Source organism: Mauremys reevesii, linkage group 19 (genome assembly GCF_016161935.1).
Source record: "Mauremys reevesii isolate NIE-2019 linkage group 19, ASM1616193v1, whole genome shotgun sequence".
Taxonomy (NCBI): domain Eukaryota; kingdom Metazoa; phylum Chordata; order Testudines; family Geoemydidae; genus Mauremys; species Mauremys reevesii.
The window spans coordinates 3609365-3631957 of NC_052641.1; the positions used below are offsets into that span (position 1 = coordinate 3609365).

The following is a 22593-nucleotide window of genomic DNA, read 5'->3' on the forward strand; positions in this document are numbered from 1 at the left end:
AGTTGGCTTCATTCATTCAAAAATAGACCAAATGATTTGATTCCTACTGTGTTTGGTGAACTTCATTTCCTCTCCCTTTTTTAGGCCACTAGTTCATTCTGTTTATAGTAGTATCCATCGAACTGTCTTTTTGAAGGAATAATCTTGTTAAAAGGATAGTTTTGCTGTGCAAAATAGTGGGGTTTTTTTTAAAGTGAATTACTTAGATCCACTTAAATTATTCCATTTTCTGTGTGCTAATCTAAAACCTTTTTGTAACATGCTTACTGGGAAAACAATCAGCATGTGTTTAAAAATACACCTCTACCCCGATATAATGCGACCCAATATAACACGAATTCGGATATAACGCGGTAAAGCAGCCCTCCAGGGGGGCAGGGCTGCGCACTTCGGCAGATCAAAGCAAGTTCGATATAATGCGGTTTCACCTATAACGCGGTAAGATTTTTTTTTTGGCTCCCGAGGACAGCGTTCTATCGGGGTAGAGGTGTATATACATTCTGAACAAAGTCTTTGGGAGCGGAGTATTTGCATGTGATGACACAATGTAGCTTTTAAAACATGAGAGCATATCAGAAAGAGAACTGTATATTTCTAGTTCTTAGGAAGCCAAAAGCTCTACCAAACACACAGGTGGAAGCTGTTGGTAGAAATGAATGGAATTCATATGTAACTAACAGCAGGGCCGGCTCTAACATTTTTGCTGCCCCAAGCAAAAAAAAAAAAAAAAAAGCGCCGCCCTGCCCCCGCGAGTGCTGCCCGACCTTTCCCTCAGCGCCGCATCGCGCCGCCCAAGTCCTCGCCCCCCCCAGTGCCGCATCGCGCCAAGTTTCTCTCCCCTCCCCACCTCCCCCAGCGCCACCTGGCCAAACCAAAAACAACAAAAACAAACCCCGATCGCCGCCCCCTCCCAAGGTGCCGCCCCAAGCACGTGCTTGGTAGGCTGGTGCCTGGAGCCGGCCCTGATGAACAGCACACTCTTTTTTGCATGAACTGAAGTTAATTTGATTTGGGAAAATGAATTGGACATATATCCTTTTAAAAGTGCTGTAATGGTTAGAAAAGTGACTTCGTAAATATAGCACTCTGCAGATCTGCCCCTTTATGTAATCCTATAGGTGATCTGGGTCAGACCTGCTGACTAGTGAGGAAAATTTACATTTTTATCATCATACTCCTGTTTCCATTCCTGCAGAATCTTTAGAGCTTGGGAGACTCAGCTGGAATCTGTTCTGGCTTTCGTACCCTCAACAGAACTATGAATTAAATTCCAGGAGCACTGTCTTTTATCTCAAAGTATACAGAAGTGTGCCACTCGTGCACTCTAACCTACTCTTTTATTAGAGCTCAGTTGGATCAGGGTTACTGGTGAAGTGCGAGCCAGATCCCAGCTTGACTTTCAAAACTTACCCTAAGCATGCAGGGCTGGCATCCAGGAGTTCCATCTTTTTTACTTACCGATAGACAAATCTAGTATGAAGTAATTGAGACCGTGAACATGTGACCCTGTGATGCCCGTATTTTATTTTAGAGTTGCTTCTCAGAGCAGAGCTGCACTTTAAACTCCAAAGATTTGTCATCCTGGTGGCAAAACAGGCTAAGACAAACCTGGCATTTGCAGAAGTTAATAACAGTTCAGTCACACTGACTTCCGGGGGTGGAGTGTGCCTGGAATTTAAAGGGTCTGTCCTCTTCCACCCCATTCCCAGAGAGGGAAAATGTCATTCTGTTAGAATCCCTGTTTATGGAATAAACAAACTCAAGTTTTTTATGTAGTTACAGGTTCATGGGCTTAGTTAGTGTAGTTTAATGCAATCCAACTCTGACAGTAGTGCAATTCTGTGATGATACGCACCTCAAGAAAAATGCAAACTAGCCGTTAAGGAATTGTTCATACCTCGCTGTTTCATCCTTTAATATGATCTCATTTAATTTTACTTCCTGTGCACTCAGGCCAAAAAATCCTTCTGCATGATGCTTTGGGTGAGAGTGACACTAGTCTAGACCGTAGCCATTTATTAGCAAAGCCTCCAGTGCTGTTGCAGTTGAATGCTGGTGGGATCTGATCCTTGCTTTACCCTCTCCTAGAGGATCCTATGTAATGTGCATACATAGAGTTGTGCAGTGTGTGGTTGTGAGAACTTGCTGCAGCTTCATTTCACTAGGCAGTGTTTTGCCTACCACTGTAGCAGTACAATCCATGCAGTCCTGACTCCTCTCTCAGCTTTGGGTGAGTTGTAGAACTGATGCAAATCAGAAAGCTTTTACAGAATCTGAATGCAAGGCAGCTACTTGAGTCCAGATGTTTCAAGAGCTATAGTCACCTATTTGTAACTCCTGCCATTCATTACTAGTTCCTAAGTCATCCCTTTTATGGTAATGGTAGAGTCAGGTCACAACTTGTTTCAAAACAGTATTAATCTATGCATCCCAGAGTAATGTAAACCAATGGCTCTCAACCTTCCCAGACTACTGTATCCCTTTCAAGAGTCTATTGTCTTGCGTTCCCCCAAGCTACCTCACTTAAAAACTACTTGCTTACAAAATCAGACATAAAAATACAGAAGTGTCACAGCACACTATTGCTAGAAAAAACTGCTTACTTTCTCATTGTTACCATATAATTATAAAAATAAATAAATTGGAATATAAATATTTTACTTGCATTATAGTATACAGAGCTGTCTAAACAAGCCATTGTATGACATTTTAGTTTGTACTGACTTAACTAGTGATTTTTTATATAGCCTGTTGTAAAATTAGGCAGATATCTAGATGAGTTGATGTACCTCAGGGGTACGTGTACACTGGTTGAGAACTACTGATGTAAACCACTGTCCCCGAAAATGGAGAATTTCTGTCTCCAACACGGAGCAGCCCAGGAACAGCATGTGCAGTAGAGCTCCCCTAAGTCTATACTATTTGGATATGCATAAGGGTGTCAAGTAGCTGACCGAAACCCAGCTCTACAGGGTCCAGGAAGAGGAAGCAGCATAGTAAATATTGGGACTCTGAAAAGGGGCATGTAGCAGATAAAATGTTCCAATGTTGATAGCTACTCCATGTGAAGAATATGTGTTAACATTCTAGTTGAAAAAAACTGGGAAAATTCCCACATAAAAGTCCTTGGTGTTCGATTGAAAGTTGGCAGATGGTATGGCCCACCACTGTAAACCGTAAAACGAAAGGGAATAAGCAGGTGGGTCATTCACCTGGCCTTCACTCATCATTTGCCTTCTGAGCCTGAACAACATCACTGCTACACACACATCTTTGTTGTTATCTTAAACAACCAACCTGCAGCATTAATTCCAGCAGTATTCACAATATGTTCATGTGTACATACATGCACATTTCAGTGTTGACATCTTGACAAATTAGCACACTTAGAACTAGAGCTAACCTAAATCTCTCACATTGCACAAAGCCACATACAGAATTGTGCACAGTGAAATCTGTGAAAGCCACACCAGTCATATATCCATCATGAAAACATGACCACGTAACTGTAAACGTGGTCAAGTTAAAGCTACACACGGACTGTCCAGGGTGAGAATGGAAATGTGTGAGTAGGACAGGTGGGTGTTTGAACTTTCTTGGTTTTTATACTTTAACATTAGAGATTCAGTTCTTGTGTATACAATCTGCCAGAAAAAGAGAGTGGAGAAGAGGTGGGATTATGACACTGGAGAAATCACACAAGGGAAACCTGATTGTGAATTTGACTGAGAGTCACTTCCATGTCTCAAATCTTCTTTAACACAGTAGTGGTGGGTGGGGGGTGCCTTCACAGCTTCAGCTGAGTTGTGAGAGCTTCCAGTCCACACCCAAGTCATCTGGGAAGACCTCCAGCAAAGCTGGGTGAAGAGCAGAATTGACATTCCTGACATTTTCAAAGTTTAAAAACCAGAGAAAGACCTGGAGACACGAGTATCTTGGAGGAGAGTGGAAGACGTTTCATTAAATGGAGTTGAAATAGCATCTACCCAAACACTCTGTTGAAGAGTATCGGGCTTGGAAGCCACTGCAGCTCCCTTTGACCCTGGCATAGCTGAGGTCTGATACTGTGAGGTGTGAATGTCATGCAACACCAATTAAATTGTTCAGAAAGTGCCCCAAACGTTTTTTTAAAGCTAACATTAGTTTCTTGATAGCTACCAGCTGGGAAGCTGCTGCCTATGGTTTGGGGCAGCATTGAAGCCATAGGAATCAAACTGAAGTTTTCCAATGAATAACCATACCTCCATTGCTGTTTTGGGTTAACCCTTTTGTAACCAGTCAATAGCAACAGAAATTATTTCAGTAGTCCAATACTGGAATTCCATAAGGACTGCTCATCATGGGAGTGCCATTTTGAGTGTGAACACTTATGGATTAATATTTTCTAGTAAACCCGCTGAGCAGTTTTTGATGGGCCAGACTGTTTCATGGAAGAATTCCTGAACTGCAGACTTCCTTTGCTCTGATTTCACAGGAGAAGCACTATCATGTTGTTAAATCCTCTGAGGAGAGCATTTATTGGGTAACTGCTCTGTTTTGTCCTCTACCACAACAAAGAAAAGATTAAACACATTTCCTGTTGCCCTGATTGGTTTTACATCCACATCTGCCAAAAAAGCGTGTTTTACAAGCATTCATTCTGTGTTTTTCAGATGGATTAAATACTGAAAATAAAATGGTTATAAAAGCATTTCATTTCTTGGCTGTTGGGCTGGCATTGGAGGCTTTTTCAATCAACAGAAATGAGTAGCAGGAGCATTGAAACTGTCAGAATAGGTTCTGTTGAGGATAGATTGATCTATAGATTGCAGTAAGGAATTTCAATGTTAGATTCTGCAGTTCTTCTACAATTCCATTAACCCTTTTTGGTCATGAACATCTGGAACAAAAAGAACAGGAGTACTCGTGGCACCTTAGAGACTAACAAATTTATTTGAGCATAAGCTTTCGTGGGCTACAGCTCACTTCATCGGATGCATAGAATGGAACATATAATAAGGCGATATATGTACATACAGAACATGAAAAGGTGGAAGTAGCCATATCAATTCTAAGAAGCTAATTAATTAAGATGAGCAATTATAAGCAGGAGGAAAAAAACTTTTGTAGTGATCATCAAGATGGCCCATTTCAGACAGTTGACAAGAGGTGTGAGGATACTTAACATGAGGAAATAGATTCAATCTATGTAATGACTCAGTATTCCCAGTCTCTATTCAAGCCTAAATTAATGGTATCTAGTTTGCATATTAATTAAAGCTCAATAGTTTCTCGTTGGAGTCTGTTTCTGAAGCTTTTCTGTTGCAAAATTGCCACCTTTAAGTCTGTTACTGAGTGACCAGAGAGGTTGAAGTGTTCTCCTACTGGTTTTTGAATGTTATGATTCCTGATGTCAGATTTGTGTCCATTTATTCTTTTGCGTAGAGACTGTCCAGTTTGGCCAATGTACATGGCAGAGGGGCATTGCTGGCACATGATGGCATATATCACATTGGTAGATGTGCAGGTGAACGAGCTCCTGATGGTATGGCTGATGTGATTAGGTCCTATGATGGTGTCACTTGAATAGATCTGTGGACAGAGTTGACATTGGGCTTTGTTGCAAGGATATATCTGTGAGAGAGATCTCAGGAGACAGACCAGTCCTGACAGACAGCCCCCCAACCTGAAGCAAATACACTCACCAGCAACCACACAACAAAAACACTAAGCCAGGAACCTATCCTTGCATCCATAGAATCATAGAATCATAGAATTCAAGATCAGAAGGGACCATTATGATCATCTAGTCTGACCTCCTGCAAGATGCAGGCCACATAAGCCGATCCACCCACTCCTTAAGCAAGCGACCCCTGCCCCATGCTTCGGAGGAAGGTGAAAAACCTCCAGGGCCACTGCCAATCTACCCTGGAGGAAAATTCCTTCCCGACCCCAAATATGGCGGTCAGCTGAACCCCGAGCATGTGGGCAAGACTCTCCAGCCATACCCTCTGGAAAAAGGCTAATAATATCCTATCATTGACCCATTGTACTAATTACCAGTGTGGCACTTAATTGACCTATTGACTAAGCCCGTTATCCTATCATACTATCTCCTCCATAAACTTATCTAGCTTAATCTTAAAGTCATGGAGGTCCTTCACCCCCACTGTTTCCTTCGGAAGGCTGTTCCAGAATTGCACTCCTCTGATGGTTAGAAACCTTCGTCTAATTTCAAGCCTAAATTTCCTGACTGACAATTTATATCGGTTTGTCCTCGTGTCCACATTAGCACTGAGCTGAAATAATTCCTCTCCTTCCCTGGTATTTATCCCTCTGATATATTTAAAGAGTGCAATCATATCTCCTCTTATCCTTCTTTTGGTTAAGGAAAACAAACCAAGCTCCTCAAGTCTCCTTTCATACGACAGGCTTTCCATTCCTCGGATCATTCTAGTGGCCCTTCTTTGTACCCGTTCCAGTTTGAATTCATCCTTCTTAAACATGGGAGACCAAAACTGCACACAATACTCCAAATGAGGTCTTACCAACGCCTTATATAACGGGACTAGCACCTCCTTATCCCTACTAGAAATACCTCGCCTAATGCATCCCAAGACTGCATTAGCTTTTTTAACGGCCACATCACATTGCCTACTCATAGTCATCCTACGATCAACCAGGACTCCTAGGTCCTTCTCCTCCTCCGTTACTTCCAACTGGTGCGTCCCCAGCTTATAACTGAAATTCTTGTTAGTCATCCCTAAATGCATAACCTTACACTTCTCACTATTGAATTTCATCCTGTTACTAATACTCCAGTTTACAAGGTCATCCAAATCTCCCTGGAGGATATCCCGATCCTTTTCCGAATTTGCAATACCTCCCAACTTGGTGTCATCCACAAACTTTATCAGCCCACTCCTACTCTTGGTTCCCAGGTCAGCGATAAATAGATTGAATAAAATCGGACCCAAAACCGAACCTTGAGGAACTCCACTGGTAACCCCCCTCCAACCCGACAGTTCCCCCTTCAATACGACCCTCTGCAGTCTCCCCTTTAACCAGCTCCTTATCCACCTCTGGATTTTCATTTCGATCCCCATCTTTTCCAATTTAACCAGTAATTCCTCATGCGGTACCGTATCAAACATCTTACTGAAATCAAGATATATTAGATCCACTGCATTTCCCTTGTCTAAAAAATCTGTTACTTTCTCAAAGAAGGAGATCAGGTTGGTTTGGCACGATCTACCTTTTGTAAATCCATGCTGTAATTTGTCCCAGTTGCCATCGGCCTCATGCTCTGTAACCACTCTCTCCTTTAAAATTTTTTCCATGACTTTGCATACTACAGATGTTAAACTAACAGGCCTGTAGTTACCCGGGTCACTTTTTTTCCCCTTCTTGAATATAGGAACTATATTAGCTAATCTCCAGTCAAACGGTACAACCCCCAAGTTTAGAGATTTATTGAAAATCATCGCTAACGGGCTTGCAATTTCACTCGCCAATTCCCTTAATATTCTAGGATGTAGATTATCCGGGCCCCCCGATTTACTTCCGTTTAGCTGTTCAAGTTTGGCTTCTACCTCAGATACCGTAATGTCTACCCCCATATCTTCATTCCCATCAGTCCCTCTATCACTATTCCTTAGCCCTTCATTAGCCTCATTAAAGACCGAGGCAAAATATTCGTTCAGATATTGTGCCATTCCAAGATTATCCCTAATCTCCGCTCCGTCTAAAGTTTTAAGCGGTCCCACTTCTTCCTTCTTGGTTTTCTTCCTATTTATATGGCTAAAAGCATTTATAATGGTGTTAAATATATTAAAAAGTGTTTTTAATTTATAAGGGGGGTCGCACTCAAAGGCTTGTTATGTGAAAGGGATCACCAGTACAAAAGTTTGAGAACTACTGTCCTATTGGGATCCAGGTACAGGAGAGTGATAGAAGATGTTGGGAGGAGGCCATGGGGAAGTAGCCCAGGGAGTTGTAGCTGTCACACAGCTGTTACAGAAGACACTAAAGACAGCTGCAATCCACAGGACCCTGGGCTGGAACCCAGTAGAGGTCGTCCCCCCCCCCCGCCCCAACTCCCTATTTGAAATGAGAGGAGTTCATCTGGACTGTGGGTCCCACCAGAGGGGAAGGTCTCTGGCCTGTCCCCCGACCCATTAGGTGGGCCAGCAGAGACTGCGGGGATTGTTCTCCTCCTTTTCCCCATGCTGGCCAGTGATGAGGTTAGCCAAGTGAACCGCAGGTTTGTGCCACTAACAAAAGGAGCCAAACTGAGGACTGCTGAAAACCTCTGAGGCGACAAATCTGCCAGGAAGCGCAGAACCCACCAAGGCAGAGGAGGAACTTTGTCACATGAGGTAATGCTGGTTTAACCCTTAGGCAGTGGGAGCTAGGAACATCACAGGTACCATCTCTCTCCCTAGCAAAAAATGCCCTTCTCTCAGTACACCGCACAATGCCAAATGATTCCTTTTAAATACAGTCCTATGGGACCCTTAACATGGCCTGCGTAGCAGCTTTGATATGGGAGCTAATTGCTTTTGTGTCACATAAACCTGCCTCTTAGTTTTGAGCTGCACAATTGCAAATAGACACTAACAATGCATTGGAGGATTCCATGCCATTTGATTCCTGCAATTGAGGCATATGTTCCCCACACTCAAGAGAACAATACAGCAAGGTGCTGTCATCCCTATGGGGCAGAGTTACAGTGTATGAAGCAGTTTCTTTTCACTAAGCATTTCCTGGTTTCTGAGAGTTCCTATAAGGGCTTTTCTACATGGGGAAATACCTAGAATAGCTAGATTAAGCTCAACCACGCAAAAGCAGTCTTGGTGCAGAATAAGAGTATCCAGGCTAGGAGCCAGTATAGAATCTCTTTTGTGTTTTAAATTCACACTGGCTAATTTTGCAATAGTGTCCATGTGTAGACAAGCCCTAATGTTTACATTCCTCTCAGGATATGTGCAACAGTTTTAACAGCTTTTTTAAAAGTGAATATTGAGTGAGTGTAAAAGGATGAATTCCTATAAGGATGTTTGTATATTATCCAAGACACACAGAGGCTGAGGTTTTTTGGGGGGGGTTTGGTATACAAAAATTGTATTTTGGCAGTACTCTCTAACTTCTGTGACTTTCCTCAATAAGAAGACTGTTTGGCCAAAGGCTAATCTAGATGAGTCAATGTACTGAAGGACTGGTTTTTGGTACAGATGCTCCCCGACTTGCGCTCCGGAACACCTTGCGTAACTCAAAATTTGCATAAGTCAGAAACGTATACCCGACTATTACAGCAAAAACAAAAAAACCTATTTCTAGCTTACGGAATTTTTTCCATAAGTGCGGATTTGCGTAAGTCAGGTTTGCGTAAGCCAGGGGGCGTCTGTAGTACACTTTCTAGTTTTTTGTCCAGTCGAATTCTGAAATGTCGAGTGCTGTGTCTTCCCTTCTCTTGTGAGATGATTCCACAGCCCAATAGATCTTAGGCTTTGTCTACACTACAGAATTATATCGACGCAAGTTAGGTTGACTTATAGCCACCACAGTAATTACTGTGGTTTTTGATGTCTGCACTACCCTCCTTCCGCAGGTGATGGGCGGAGCCGGCTTTATGACCCGCCGGGCCCGATTGGAATACCCGGCTGCCGTCTGGGGCTTCGGCGGCACTTCAGCGGCAGGGGGTCCACTCCAGGTCTTCTGTGGCACCGAAGGACCCCCCCGCCGCCAAAATGCCGCCGAAGACCCCTGGAGCGGGGCCCCCATAGGTGCAGGCGCGGGGCCCTCTTCAGCATGGGGCCCAATTCTGGGGAATTGGGGGAATTGGCCTAAAGCTGGCCCTGGTGATGCGTGTCCTCACCAGGAATGGTTGCAGTAACTTAAGTGGGGCAGTGTGGGGGCTGTCAGCCCCGCCGCAGGGCTCACCACTGCAGGCCCTTTTTCCCCCCGTGAGGATCACCACTGCAACCCCCCACCCCTACCCGCTGCCACGGGGCTTACTGCTGGAGCCACCCTCCCACCCCACAGCCACCATGAGCTGTCCCTGTGTCAACTTAACTCTGTAGTGTAGACCAGGCCTTATTGTTAAGCTTTTCCTGCCCTATCACTTACATTTATTAGGCATAAAATGGCATATGGATGGGGTTCTTCATCTGTTCTGCATTTTAATTTAATTTTAAATGAAGTTTCTTAAACATTTTAAAACCCTTATTTACTTTACATACAACAATAATTTAGTTATATATTATAGACTTATAGAAAGAGATCGCCTAAAAACATTAAAATGTATGACTGGCACGCGAAACCTTAAATCAGAGTGTGAATAAATGAAGACTCAGCACAGCAGTTCTGAAAAGTTGCTGACCCCTGTTCTAGAGTGTGTTCAGACCTTTAGATTGGTGCATCTTATAAATTGCCATAAGATTCCCTTTGCGCAGTCTCTTCCCAGCCTTCCCTTCGCATATTTCATATTTCTCCTTCCCCCTCTCCCCACCACAATCATCCTTTAGGGTTTAAGCAAGTTGCATGGTTTTAGCTTTTTTGTCTTTCCTCAGGAGTCTGTCTCATTTGCCCCTAATTATTTTGGTTGTTAAATTCACTTACAGCAGTTCAAACCAAAGCACCTAATGGATTCTCTAAAACCACATTTAAAGCATTCATAATACTGTTTGCTTCAGGTTTGTGCAACAGCACTGAGCTCTCATAGTCTTTCCTGGGAAGGTTGCATGCTGAAATCTTTGCCTTTTTGCAGTTGGCTATATTGTGCGATTCAGTTGTCAGGTATTGTTGCACTGTGCTTCTCCAGTGCAAGCAAGAACAAAAGGTGGAACAGTCAGAGCCTCTTCTCTTTCTTTACAGAGAGCAGGCCCCAGGCTTTGTTCTTTCACTCATTTTTGGTTGTTTGCCAGGAGGGCTGCAGTAGGCTTTCCTTCTATTGATAGTATTTCCCCTCAAGGCTGGCTGACTCCCCCTCTACCAAGCTTATAAAAAGAAGTGGGTCTGCTTTAAATGTAGGATGCAAAACACTGTATCCTGTCCAAGGACAAACCTGCCACTGGGAAATCACCATCAAACACGCGTAGTCTACTGAGTCTGTGTCTTCACTAGAAATGCTCCGGCTGTGCAGCTTAGTGCCTCAGTGTAGACACTCAGTTCAGCGATGGGAAGGGTTTTCCTGTCACCTTCCCAAGAGGTGGTAGCTAGGTCAACAGAAGAATTCTCCCCTTGACTTAGTGCTGTCTACACCGGGGGTTAGGTTGGCTTAACTATATTACTTTATCTCTCCTTTCTAAGGAAAATGCAAAAAACGTGGAGATGGTTTGAAACTGGAGAACGACCCTCAGGAGGTGAGCCACCTTTGAGATACAAGTATGTCTCCCTGTTGTTCTTGTTAAGTGATTGCATGTTGTCAGCTGTCAATCTCTTGTGTAAAAGTTCGGATGTAGTTTGCACTCATATCTGCAGTCAGGGTGATCAGCTGACACATCGGCCTCAACTTGCGCCCAGTCTGAGACACTAGGCTGCACCAGCTTTTTTTTTTTTTTTTTATTCCAGTGCATTGCACTGAGAGTCTGACTCACTGCAGCGATTCTGGCAGTTTCCACCTTTCCTTTGGGGTGAAATTCCTCCATTGTTCACTGTGTGGCATTGTATCTGTTGGGTTATGATGACAAGAGGGAGATAGAACCAGCACAGGAAGACCAAGGTTCCTTTCCAGGGCTCGTCATTGACTCACTGTGTGATCTGAGGCAAATCACTTAATGTGATGCCTTTAGCTGATCATCTGTACAATAGGGAAAATGATCTCACACCTTTTTAAAGCATTTTGAAATCTGCGGGTGGAAAGGGAAGTATCACTGCCAAATATTGTAATGGGAGCACACTGAAGGGAGCGTATGCCCTCTTCACAGCAGCATTGCTGTTGTGCACGACATGTATAAACATGAAGACAGAACATGTGATGCCTGCCTCCCCAGACAGCATTTTGATCCCAGATGCACTTACAGAGCTTCTTTCACAAAAATCCCATTGTGTTCCCCTTTCAGGAAAGGCTGGTTTGAAGTCTGCTCACTTAGTCTCTTGTAATTCTTTAAATGCTTCGTTGCTCTTGGTCATGTGATGGTGCCCTGCAGGGCCCAGTGAATTAGAAGTATCCCACTTTATGCTTTTCAACCATTCTGTTGAAATCAGTGGGCCAATATGGGTGGTGTATAGAAGGGGTTAATTTATTCCCAATCTAGTGACTTCCCTGCTAGCACATAGAGAAAGAGACTTCCTCTGATTCAGGTGTTCCCCCCATGAAATGCTCAGTCATAAATTTTAAGCCCACATTCCAAGTGTGAAGCTATGTATGAAAGCAAATCATACAGCTGCTGTGCCATTAGAGTGGAGGGTAATTTCACATTAAAATGTAGCCATGCTGTAGGTACAAGACTGTAATGAGACCCTGCAAATTTGCAATTAGGATGGCAAATACTGAATTTTGAAAACAATCTTAATGCGGTAAAATGTACTATTGATAAAAATCAATACTGATGCTAGAAAATGCCAGCCTCACTACAGAGGGGAGGGAGGTGCAGCAGAAGACACTCTCTGGCTATACAGATCAGCAGTGCACAGCAAACATTCAGGTTTGGAAAGGAGCAAGAAAGGGAGTTGCTTTACTCTAGATATGTTTTGCCTTTTGTATCCTGTAGCTGTCTATGGAATCAGCTTGTCAAGAGGGGATCTGGGGTGATGGGCTGGAGAGGAGAATGAGATTGCAAGTGCTAAAATACTCCTGCTCTCTTTAATCAAATACGTGGCTTTTCACAGAACACTGGCAGCTCTCAGATCCTGCCTACTCAGGCGGTGTGATCAGTGAACTATTGGAGAAGCCTTGTTCTAGTGATGTTGTAAAATCCAGTGGTGCTCTTTTGTGTGGGAATACTTCCATTGGAAACTTTGGGACTCTTCATTAGACCAGTTGTTTTTTCGTACAAGTCTGAAGCTGTAAGAACTGGAGTATTTACAGTTTGTGTCTTTCTGTTTCCAGGCAGAGTCGGAGATGGCTCTGGATGCGGAGTTTCTTGATGTGTATAAAAACTGCAATGGAGTAGTGATGATGTTCGACATCACCAAGCAGTGGTAAGAGAGGAGCAGTGATATAGGCAGCTTGAGTCTTGCTTGTTTAATCAAAACAAATGATTTTTAGATCCTGTGATTTCTAGACACACAACGGTCCAATGAGCTGAAACAGGTTCCTGGCACCTAAAATAATTTTGCTTTATTTTCTGGCCTGTTTTTAATCTATTCCCCTGTAAAACACAATTCTGATCTGTTCTAAACTAGCTGTCTCCCTCCATGTCCACTGATCTGTAATCCCCACTGTGCAGCAGACTGAGGGAAACAATTAGAAAATGCCTTTTGCAAACGTTATTCATCCAGCACCTCCAAAGGTAGATGACAAAGTGCCTGCTCCAAGGAGCTTCCAGTCTCAAGTGTAGGCATAATATCTAATGGGAGAGGTGAAAGCTGGGAACATGGAAGAGAGCCCAAGGGCAATAGGGAAATGTGGGTTTGTAGGTGCTCTGTGGACACAGCTTGGGACTTCATTTGTTGGGCTCTTTTTATCCCCTCTGCTAAGGGAGAGGAAACATGGAAGCGGGGATGGGAAGGGAAGGTGAAAGTGAGGAGTGCAGGGGTGGCAGGAACTGGGGAAGGGGAAAACAGAGTAGTCCTGGTATGTCAGGGGCATTGATTGGCCCAAACTACTACCACTGGCGCCTTCAGCTTACAGGGGAGAATTGCACCTTTTCAGCCAAAGGACAGCCATGAACCCTACAGGCAGTAATACGTGAAGCCCTAATGGGAGAGGGTTACCCATTGCTGGAACTCTCTTCCGTAGGCCTCACCTCCAGATGCAGTGTGCTTTGGTATGCTCTTTAATTTCATTAGAGCTCTTGGCAGACTTCTGCACTCCAGCACTTCGAAGTAAATGAAGAACAGGCACTAAAGCCATCTTGCTCATCAGTATAATAGATCAGCCTGTCTAGACACTGGGATATAGATCATGCAACTTTAGACTCTCTGTATTGGTACAGTGTGTACTGGCTTGTATGTCTGCAAGACAGGGATACTTAAACACAATTTACTTAGTAGGACAAGACAAGGAGGGCCCTCAGTTAAAATGATAAACCTGAAGTGGATCAAAGGAAATATTTCTGTATGTAGCATATAACCTGTGGAACTCACTACCACAGAGAATTGTCAAGGCAAATAGCTTAGCACACTTGCTGATTCTATGTATAAGAATTGCACTTCCTATTCCTGAGGGTATTCTGCACCAAAAAATTAAAAATTCTGAGTACAATATTTTAAAATTCTGCAAATTTATTTGTCAATAAATAAACGTGGAGGCTCCAGCCTAGCAGTGAGGTGCACAGGCCACTGGTTGCACTGAGGTGGGAGATCATCCTGCAGCCCCCCCACCCCCAAACAAGGACTCGGCGGTGAAGCTACACCTGACTATAACACAGTGCAAGAGCCAAGCCTGTCTCAGAAACAACCTGGGCTCTGCACCGGGCACACCAGGTGTGGGTGGGAGGCAGGCTCAGCCTAGCAGGATCCAAGTGTAGAGGGGCTTAGTGTGGGGAAGAGGGTTCTATGGGAGGGAGTCTGGGTGTGGATGGCTCAGTGTGGGGACCTGAATACACAGGTGTTTGTTGGGGGGTCCCAGGTGCAGGGGCAATGGGACTTTGCAGGCGGTCCAGGTGAACGGGGTTGGGACTCAGCAGGGGGTGGTCTGGATGTGAGGGAGGTGGGGCTCAGTGGGGTGGGTGTCTGGGGGGCTCATCAGGGTGGTCCAGGGGCTGTGTGTACACTATTGGGTGGTGGTTCAATGTACCTACTTAATGGGGGAGCCCCAACTGCAGCTGCTGCTGAGGGGATGCTGCATATTGGGCTCCTGCTTCCCCATCCTCTTCCCCCTTCCCTACTGCCCCCTACCCCACCCTCTCCCCTCTCTTATCCCTCTTCCTTTCCCACTGCCTCTTTCCTCCAGCCTCACCATGCCCCCCCTTGACCTTCCCCACCATGGGCACTCGCTATTGTACAGAAAACAGGATGGATCCCAGCACTCAGAAGGCGAGCACAACCGGCACTAGGACTCAGGAGACAGCATCCAGGCAGCTCTGCGCTCGCAGAAATTAAGGCGGGTGGGTGGGCAGTAGCACATGACTCCGTGTGCCCCCCACACACTTTGCCTCTGTTTCGGGGGCAGTGCCCCTCCAAGCTACACCCATGGGCATTCCCAGCCCCACCCCCTCCCCAGCCCCAGTGCAGCTTCCCTGTCACTTTCTGCAGGGAAGCAAAGAAATCTGCAGTGGGGACATGTTTTCCTCCTGTGCACAGTGGTGCAGAATTCCCCCTGGAGTAACTTGTACTAGCTTTGATGAAAATAAGGGCATAATCCCAATCACCAACAGGGTGAGGAGAATATTCTCCCTATCCTCACACAACAGTGCAGAGTGTAGCCTTCTCCTAGAATGTTTTATGTGGGTCCCTGCTCAAGGTACAGGCCTGAGGTAATTGGACTGTTTGCTTCTGAATGAATCTCTGTGGAAATAACAGTATTACCTCAGAATGTGTCTCAGTGTTGTCTGTAGGTGGGCCTCAGAGGAAACTCACATGTGGGATTTGTATTTTGGATTTTTCTGTTTGCTTTGCAACTTTTCTGACTATGTGCTAGCTTCCATTGTGTGCATGTAAGCTGTAAATGCAGTAATATTGCTTAGAGAACACCTAACCCATCAAGTGTGCTCACACTAATTATTTGTTTCACCTTTTATTTGGTAAAGGACATTTAACTACATATTGAGGGAGCTTCCTAAAGTGCCCAACCATGTTCCAGTTTGTGTGCTTGGGAATTACCGTGATATGGGAGAGCACAGGGTCATCCTGCCAGATGACATGCGGGCGTTCATTGATAATCTGAACAGGTAAACAGGGCTGGCACCATACTGGCTTCCTGGGAGAGCAGCACTCCACCCCTTCTTTTCCATGCAATCCAGCCCCAGTTAACAGCATTGCTGTTCTCTTCCAGACGTGTGTGCCATTAAATTGCTCCCTTCCCTGGTCATCCAAACCCCTGCTCATCCGGTTGGGTTTGATATCCTGTATATTGTCGCTTTATACTGGGCTTTCTGTTCACTCTGTGGTGTTCTTACCGAACCTAAAAGGCCTGCACTGGGGGGCGGGGAATTCTCAGTTCCTAGAGCCAGTGAATAGCAGGGAGTCCCTGTGGTGCAGGCCTTCAAGAACAGCTCTGTCCAAATGGAATTGTACTTCAGCCCTTCCTTTTGGGTGTCATTTTTTTTTTTTCTTGCTGAAAGATTTTGTATGTTACTTCCCCCTCCCTCCCCCCAACTGTTCCATGAACACCCATGCTCCGAAACCAGCATAGTGCCGCTAGCTTTTTCTCCCTCTCTCCCACACCCTAGAGATTGAGCATCCCCACTGCAAGACTACATACAGATCCTGATCACTTCCAGGCTGTGTTCTCCCAACTGCCTGCCAAGCCTGGCATTTCTTTGAATCTGTCCCCGAGCTCTCTCTTTAATTATAGCTCTTGCCCTTGTTGGGCAGGAATTGATCAGTCGACCTCATCCTGCCTTTCTCCTTCTGAGAGTGGTTTTTACAAAAGCTTTTTTGTGTAACAGGTTTTCTTGCAAAGTCTCTCACTCACTCATGCGTACATCAGACATGTAGAAATGGAATCCATCACAAAGAATGGCTTCGTACCAGTTCTTTTACAACCACGTTTATTCATGTTATACACACCATTATCCAAGGTGAACTAATGTAAGTTTAATGCCCAGTGCTGAGGTTTTTAATAGCTTCATTTAGGTCTGTTTATAGTATTAGAAATAAAAACATGCTGTAAGAAACGCACTTGTACAGCTGTGAAATACTCGATTCAGTAAAACATTGGCCTAGTGTCCCAGCAGTGCAGTTCATATTGTCAGTTGCATGACACGGTAGCACAACAACAGCTGCACGCAAGGCTTTCCCTATCAGCCTTCTAAAGGGGGAAAGAGTTAATTTGGCTCCTTATGAGCTGTAAGCAAAATAATGAGCCCCCAGCAGGATGAACTGTCAGCCTAAGTCTTGCGGTTGAAGATTTTGCCTGGGAGATGAGGATTGCTCATGGGATAGAAGTCAGCACGTGCCTCTGCTGTGTGTGTGTAGTCAGTTGGTCTCTGTGTAATTTTCTTTTCTCTGCTCATCTGATTGGGAACAGACCTCCTGGCTCGTCTTATTTTCGCTATGCTGAATCTTCCATGAAGAACAGTTTTGGCCTCAAGTACCTGCACAAATTCTTCAACATCCCATTCTTGCAACTGCAGGTAAGAGTCCGGGATTTACATGGTGGGGAGATCTACCCTTTCCAAGGAACTCATGTGGGGATCCTTTTCCTGTGATGTTCTGCTTTTCAGTTGTCAAAGGAGCCTGGACAGATTGTCGCTTTCAGGAGAGCATGGTTAACAAAAGTGACTGGGCATTTTGTTTCCCGTGATTGCAACGTTTCACTGCTGGTGAAGTGCGTGCTCTTCCTTATTTACCTGAGCATACTCTTATCAATGGTTCCAAGGGTCAGTACCGTGCAATGAACAGGATGCGCAGGAATAAATATGTACATTGCAGTGTTAATAGGCCACCAAGTCAAAATGGAATCTAAACTGTTACACACACATGTATTTTTGCTAATATACAAAACTTTTCTTATGTGGCCAATTAATTAAAACTCAATTAAGAAAATGTCCACCGGTGAACTGAGTGGCTTATGGGATGTATGAAGAGTTGTTTGTGTCCTGATTACCAACTGAAATTAAGCCCACTTTGGTGGTAGCCACTGATCTTGACTCTGAGATGGTGGTTCAGTGGTCTGTCTGATTCCTTTGGACAGGTACCTGCATCTTGGAAATCTCTTCCCCCTTGTTGGCAGCCTCATCAGAGAGGCAAGGACTGAATGGGCCATGGTGGGTGAAATATCTTGTATCCCACAGGGACTGTGGTCCTGATGGCATAGTGAGGGGAAGTGTGTGGTCTGGTGGCACTGCTACTGCTGTACTCTCTCCATGGTCAGAGGACTTCAGATCATACTCTAGCATCTTTCATCAGCACTACATACACTTTAAAGAACACATTTTGTGTACATATATGTGTATCTAGAAGAACAAACATAGCTCAAATGCTAGTCTAGACTGACTAAAGCTCAATTAATGTCTGTCATCAATTCAGTGGTCTGTAAAGCAAACACAGCAAAGAAAGAGACCTTGATATAAAAACACAGTGAAATCCAGCTAGATAGTAAATTCTCCCAGGAGAAGCTGTATAAATCTGACACTTGCACTCATCTCTGCACTCAGTAGAGAATGTCCAAATCCCTAAAGCTGCAGTCTGGTGGTACAGATATTTGGGGTTCGTAGCCTCCGTTTCTACAATAAAGTGCCATCCTGTCAAAACCCACGCAGAATAACCTGTTCCCACGTTACTGCTGGAGATGCAGTCTTACGGGTCTCCCCTTTCTCCTCAGGTAGATCTGGAGCACCAGCACGGGCTTTCTGCCAGCCTCACTGGGCTTCTGATCACAGTTCATAATGATACTCTTCCCTGTCAATATGTGGAATGATTGTCTTAAATGGAGGCATTACCAGAAAGTGCTCAAGTTTTTCATAGCTTTGTCTGTGCTTAACAGCTGCTTTAGTGAGAGGGGATCTTAAGGGACCTTTCATTTACATATGCTGAGAAAAAACTTAATGTACGTGATTTATGTAACTGAGAATTAAAGCAAATAAGGTTGCTTAATAACAATCTTTAAACAATCCAGTGTAATAAAATAACTGAACCGAACCAAGAGGCAATTAATGTCTGTTTACATGGAAGCTCACAGAATGTGATTTAGTCAGTGTCCCTGTGGGGCTAAGATTGAGTAGCCATTGCTCAGATGGGTGATGTGCTTGAGACGACCTACTTGCATTCCGAGTCTCCTCTGTTCACTAGAGATGTCATCCAGTACAGCTCACTGAGTGTGGTGCTGGGTGCAGTTGGCTGCAGCAATACCTGAAACACAAATCCAGAGTTAATGTATGAAGAGGTGAAACAAGTTAATGTTTTACCAGCTACTCTAGACTCTTTGCCTCAGCTATTAGCTCCACGCTGAGGGTGGGAGAAGATTCAAGCAGGATCCTGCTCTGTCACGAGGGCTGGAGCAGTGTTTCTCAAACTGGGGCCACTGCTTGTGTAGGGAAAGCCCCTGGCGGGTTGGGCCGGTTTGTTTACTTGCCCTGTCTGCAGGTCTGGTCGATCGCGGCCAGTAAGTCCCTCGGCCCGTGCTGCTTCCAGCAGTCCCCATTGGCCTGGAGCAGCGAACCGCGGCCAGTGGGAGCCGCGATCGCCCGGACCTGCGGACACGGCAGGTAAACAAACCGGCCCGGCCCGCCAGGGGCTTTGCCTACACAAGCGGCGACCCCAGTTTGAGAAACACGGGGCTAGAGGCAGGACTTTAATTGGCATACACACTTGCATCATTGTTAGGTAAAAATGCATGCAGATATCTTTGGATCCTGCACTAAAAGCCTGCAGCTGATCAACTTTGACCTCTCCCTGTCATTAAAAGGCTAAGATGGACAGACTCCAGTTGATGCCACGTTACGAAGGTACTTGGAATTTCACTTTCCTCAGCCCTGAATTTGTTTCTCAGTGCCTGTCAGAGTCTGTCAGGCCACTGACGTGCTCTCCAGCTACCTCTCACAAACATATGCAGGGTTTTGAATGCAGCACTTCCTGTCCCAAAGCTCAGAGACCACACAGTGAGTGTTTCCTTTGTCACCTATATTTGTAAACTGGTCTCTTGGGAAAGGTTGGAACCGTTCCAAAACAAACCACTAAATTATGTGGCTCAGTCAGTCCAAGTCTCTGCCTTCTCCTGCTGCACTAATGGGAATTTAGCTTTTGGATTCAGTGGGAGCAGGAGTGGGCCCTTTTGGGTCACTATAGAGAGGAAGTGTAACACGTTGGAGAACAGCGTGTGATGAATGTGCACTAGACCTAGCCCATGGTGATGCTGTCCTTGCTTTCATAGAGACTCAAAGTCTCCAAAAAAAAAAACTAACTGCCCTTTCTCTGCCTTACAAAGTAAGGGTAAAGGAGAGGAAATCTCTCAGGTGCAAAAGGCAAATACAGTTTAGTCAGCCATTCTGCCTGATAGTGACTAATTTTGTCATGTACCTAAACATAACATCCCACAGCTCTTGGTGGATTAGTTAATTGTATCTCATATCCCAGGTTGCCCTCTCTCTCTCTCTCACAGGACCAGTGTTCTTCCAGTCTGGTATGTGGTGGTGTGGCTTACTCTTAAATTACTCTTCCCTGTCTTCATCTTACTCATGAATTTTGTATCAAGAGAGCGGAGGATGAAACTCATACTCTGAATATAAAGCAAGTCCTCTCCAACAGCCCAGTCTCCTCACTTATTTATCAGCTGCCTGCCATGAGCTGGACTGATTAACTCCAGAAAGCAGTTCAGTCCCCCAGGCTCCCTGCCTGCCCTGCCCCCGCGCTGCTCCTGGGGGAGGAGAGGTGCAGGGGCGTGTGTTGCTGTTGCTTCAGGCACTGCCCCCAGCAGCTCCCATTGGCCACGGTTCCCCATTCCTGGCCAATGGGAGATGCTGGGGGCGGTACCTGAAGTAACAGCAACACGCCCCTGTGCCTTTGCTCCCCCATGTTCCAGCCACTACCCAGAGCAGCACGGGGGGCAGGCAGTCAGGGAGCCTGCCCTGCCCTGAGTGTGCACCGGGCCGGAGCCCACCCCCCGAGCCCCTCCTGTAGTTGAACCCCCTGCCCTGAGCCCCTTGCCACATCCTGCACCCCGACCCCCTGCCACACCCCTCCTGCACCAACCCATTGCCCTGAGCCCCCTGCTGCACCCCTCATCCCTCCTGCACCCTGACCCCCTTCCCTGACCCCCTGCCACACCCCTCCTGCATCCCCTGGGAGCAGGGAGGGGGTGGAGTTGGGGTGGGGATTTCAGGGAAAGGGTTGGAATGGGGGCAGGGAAAGGGTGGGAAGAGGGGGTAGGGGGTAGGGCCTCATGAAAGGGGTGGAGTGGGGGTGGGGCCGAGGGCGGCAGGGGGAAGGTGTCAGTAATGCGGCCCTCGGGCCAATGTACTAGTCCTCATGTGGCCCTTGTGGTCATTTGAGTTTGAGACCCCTGGTTTAGTGTGTGTCTGTGTGCAACAACAGCATGTGTGCTGGCTGACCAAATTTCACTGTTCACAAAATGTTTGCCTTCTCACTAGGTTTTTGGTCTGTAGACTACACTCGCTTGCATTTTAGGCTATATTAGATTGTCCTGCACTGAATGATGCAACATTCCCCACCCTGTTCTAATATGTGAAGTAAAAATAGCCCATGGATTATTAAAAATAAACCTCAAGTTGGTTCTCATAGCAGACAACTTGAAGGCATGTTGAAAGTTAGGGAATTATTAAAACAAGACTTCACAGTTCAGGGTAAAACTTGGGACATCTTTCTCCCTCCCCCCTTCTTCTCATGCTTCAAATTGACTGTAAGCTCGTTGGGGTAGGAATTGTACATCTATAGTCCCTGGCACAAGTGGGCCCTCATCAAAAGGGGCACTGCCATGGTACAAGTAATAATCAGGACATGTTTGTGCTCAGGCACAGATGGCCACTTCCTGCACCTCTTGGTCCCTAGCCTATGTGAGATGTGGATGGTGCCACTCCAGACACTGAATTTCCTGGCTCTTACTATGTCGTCATAAATCTGTGTAGTTTGTTGCATGAGCCTCCCCAAGAGGCCTGACTACATCAGAAAGCTATTCATAGATTCTAGGACTGGAAGGGACCTCGAGGTCATCAAGTCCAGTCCCCTGCCCTCATGGCAGGACCAAATACTGTCTAGACCATCCCGGATAGACATTTATCTAACCTACTCTTAAATATCTCCAGAGATGGAGATTCCACAACCTCCCTAGGCAATTTATTCCAGTGTTTAACCACCCTGACAGTTAGAAACTTTTCCTAATGTCCAACCTAAACCTCCCTTGCTGCAGTTTAAGCCCATTGCTTCTTGCTCTATCCTTAGAGGCTAAGGTGAACAAGTTTTCTCCCTCCTCCTCATGACACCCTTTTAGATACCTGAAAACTGCGATCATGTCCCCTCTCAGTCTTCTCTTTTCCAAACTAAACAAACCCAGTTCTTTCAGCCTTCCTTCATAGGTCATGTTCTCTAGACCTTTAATCATTCTTGTTGCTCTTCTCTGGACCCTCTCCAATTTCTCCACCTCTTTCTTGAAATGCGGTGCCCAGAACTGAACACAATACTCCAGTTGAGGCCTAACCAGCGCAGAGTAGAGCGGAAGAATGACTTCTCGTGTCTTGCTCACAACACACCTGTTAATGCATCCCATAATCACGTTTGCTTTTTTTGCAACAGCATCACACTGTTGACTCATATTTAGCTTGTGGTCCACTATAACCCCTAGATCCCTTTTTGCTGTACTCCTGCCTAGACCGTCTCTTCCTGTTCTGTATG

The 22593-nt window shown here is 45.4% G+C and overlaps 1 protein-coding gene across 2 annotated transcripts in view; it reads left to right on the forward strand.

The window, feature by feature from the left end:
* The window catches only part of RABL6 (RAB, member RAS oncogene family like 6), a 92929-nt gene that overhangs the window by 36615 nt on the left and 33721 nt on the right, over nt 1-22593 (forward strand). For both annotated transcript variants that reach the window (XM_039506609.1, XM_039506610.1), the window contains 4 exons: nt 11290-11342; nt 13031-13122; nt 15834-15974; nt 17276-17381. In XM_039506609.1, the coding sequence (XP_039362543.1) occupies nt 11290-11342; nt 13031-13122; nt 15834-15974; nt 17276-17381 (392 nt within the window). The remainder of the gene's footprint in view (nt 1-11289; nt 11343-13030; nt 13123-15833; nt 15975-17275; nt 17382-22593) is intronic.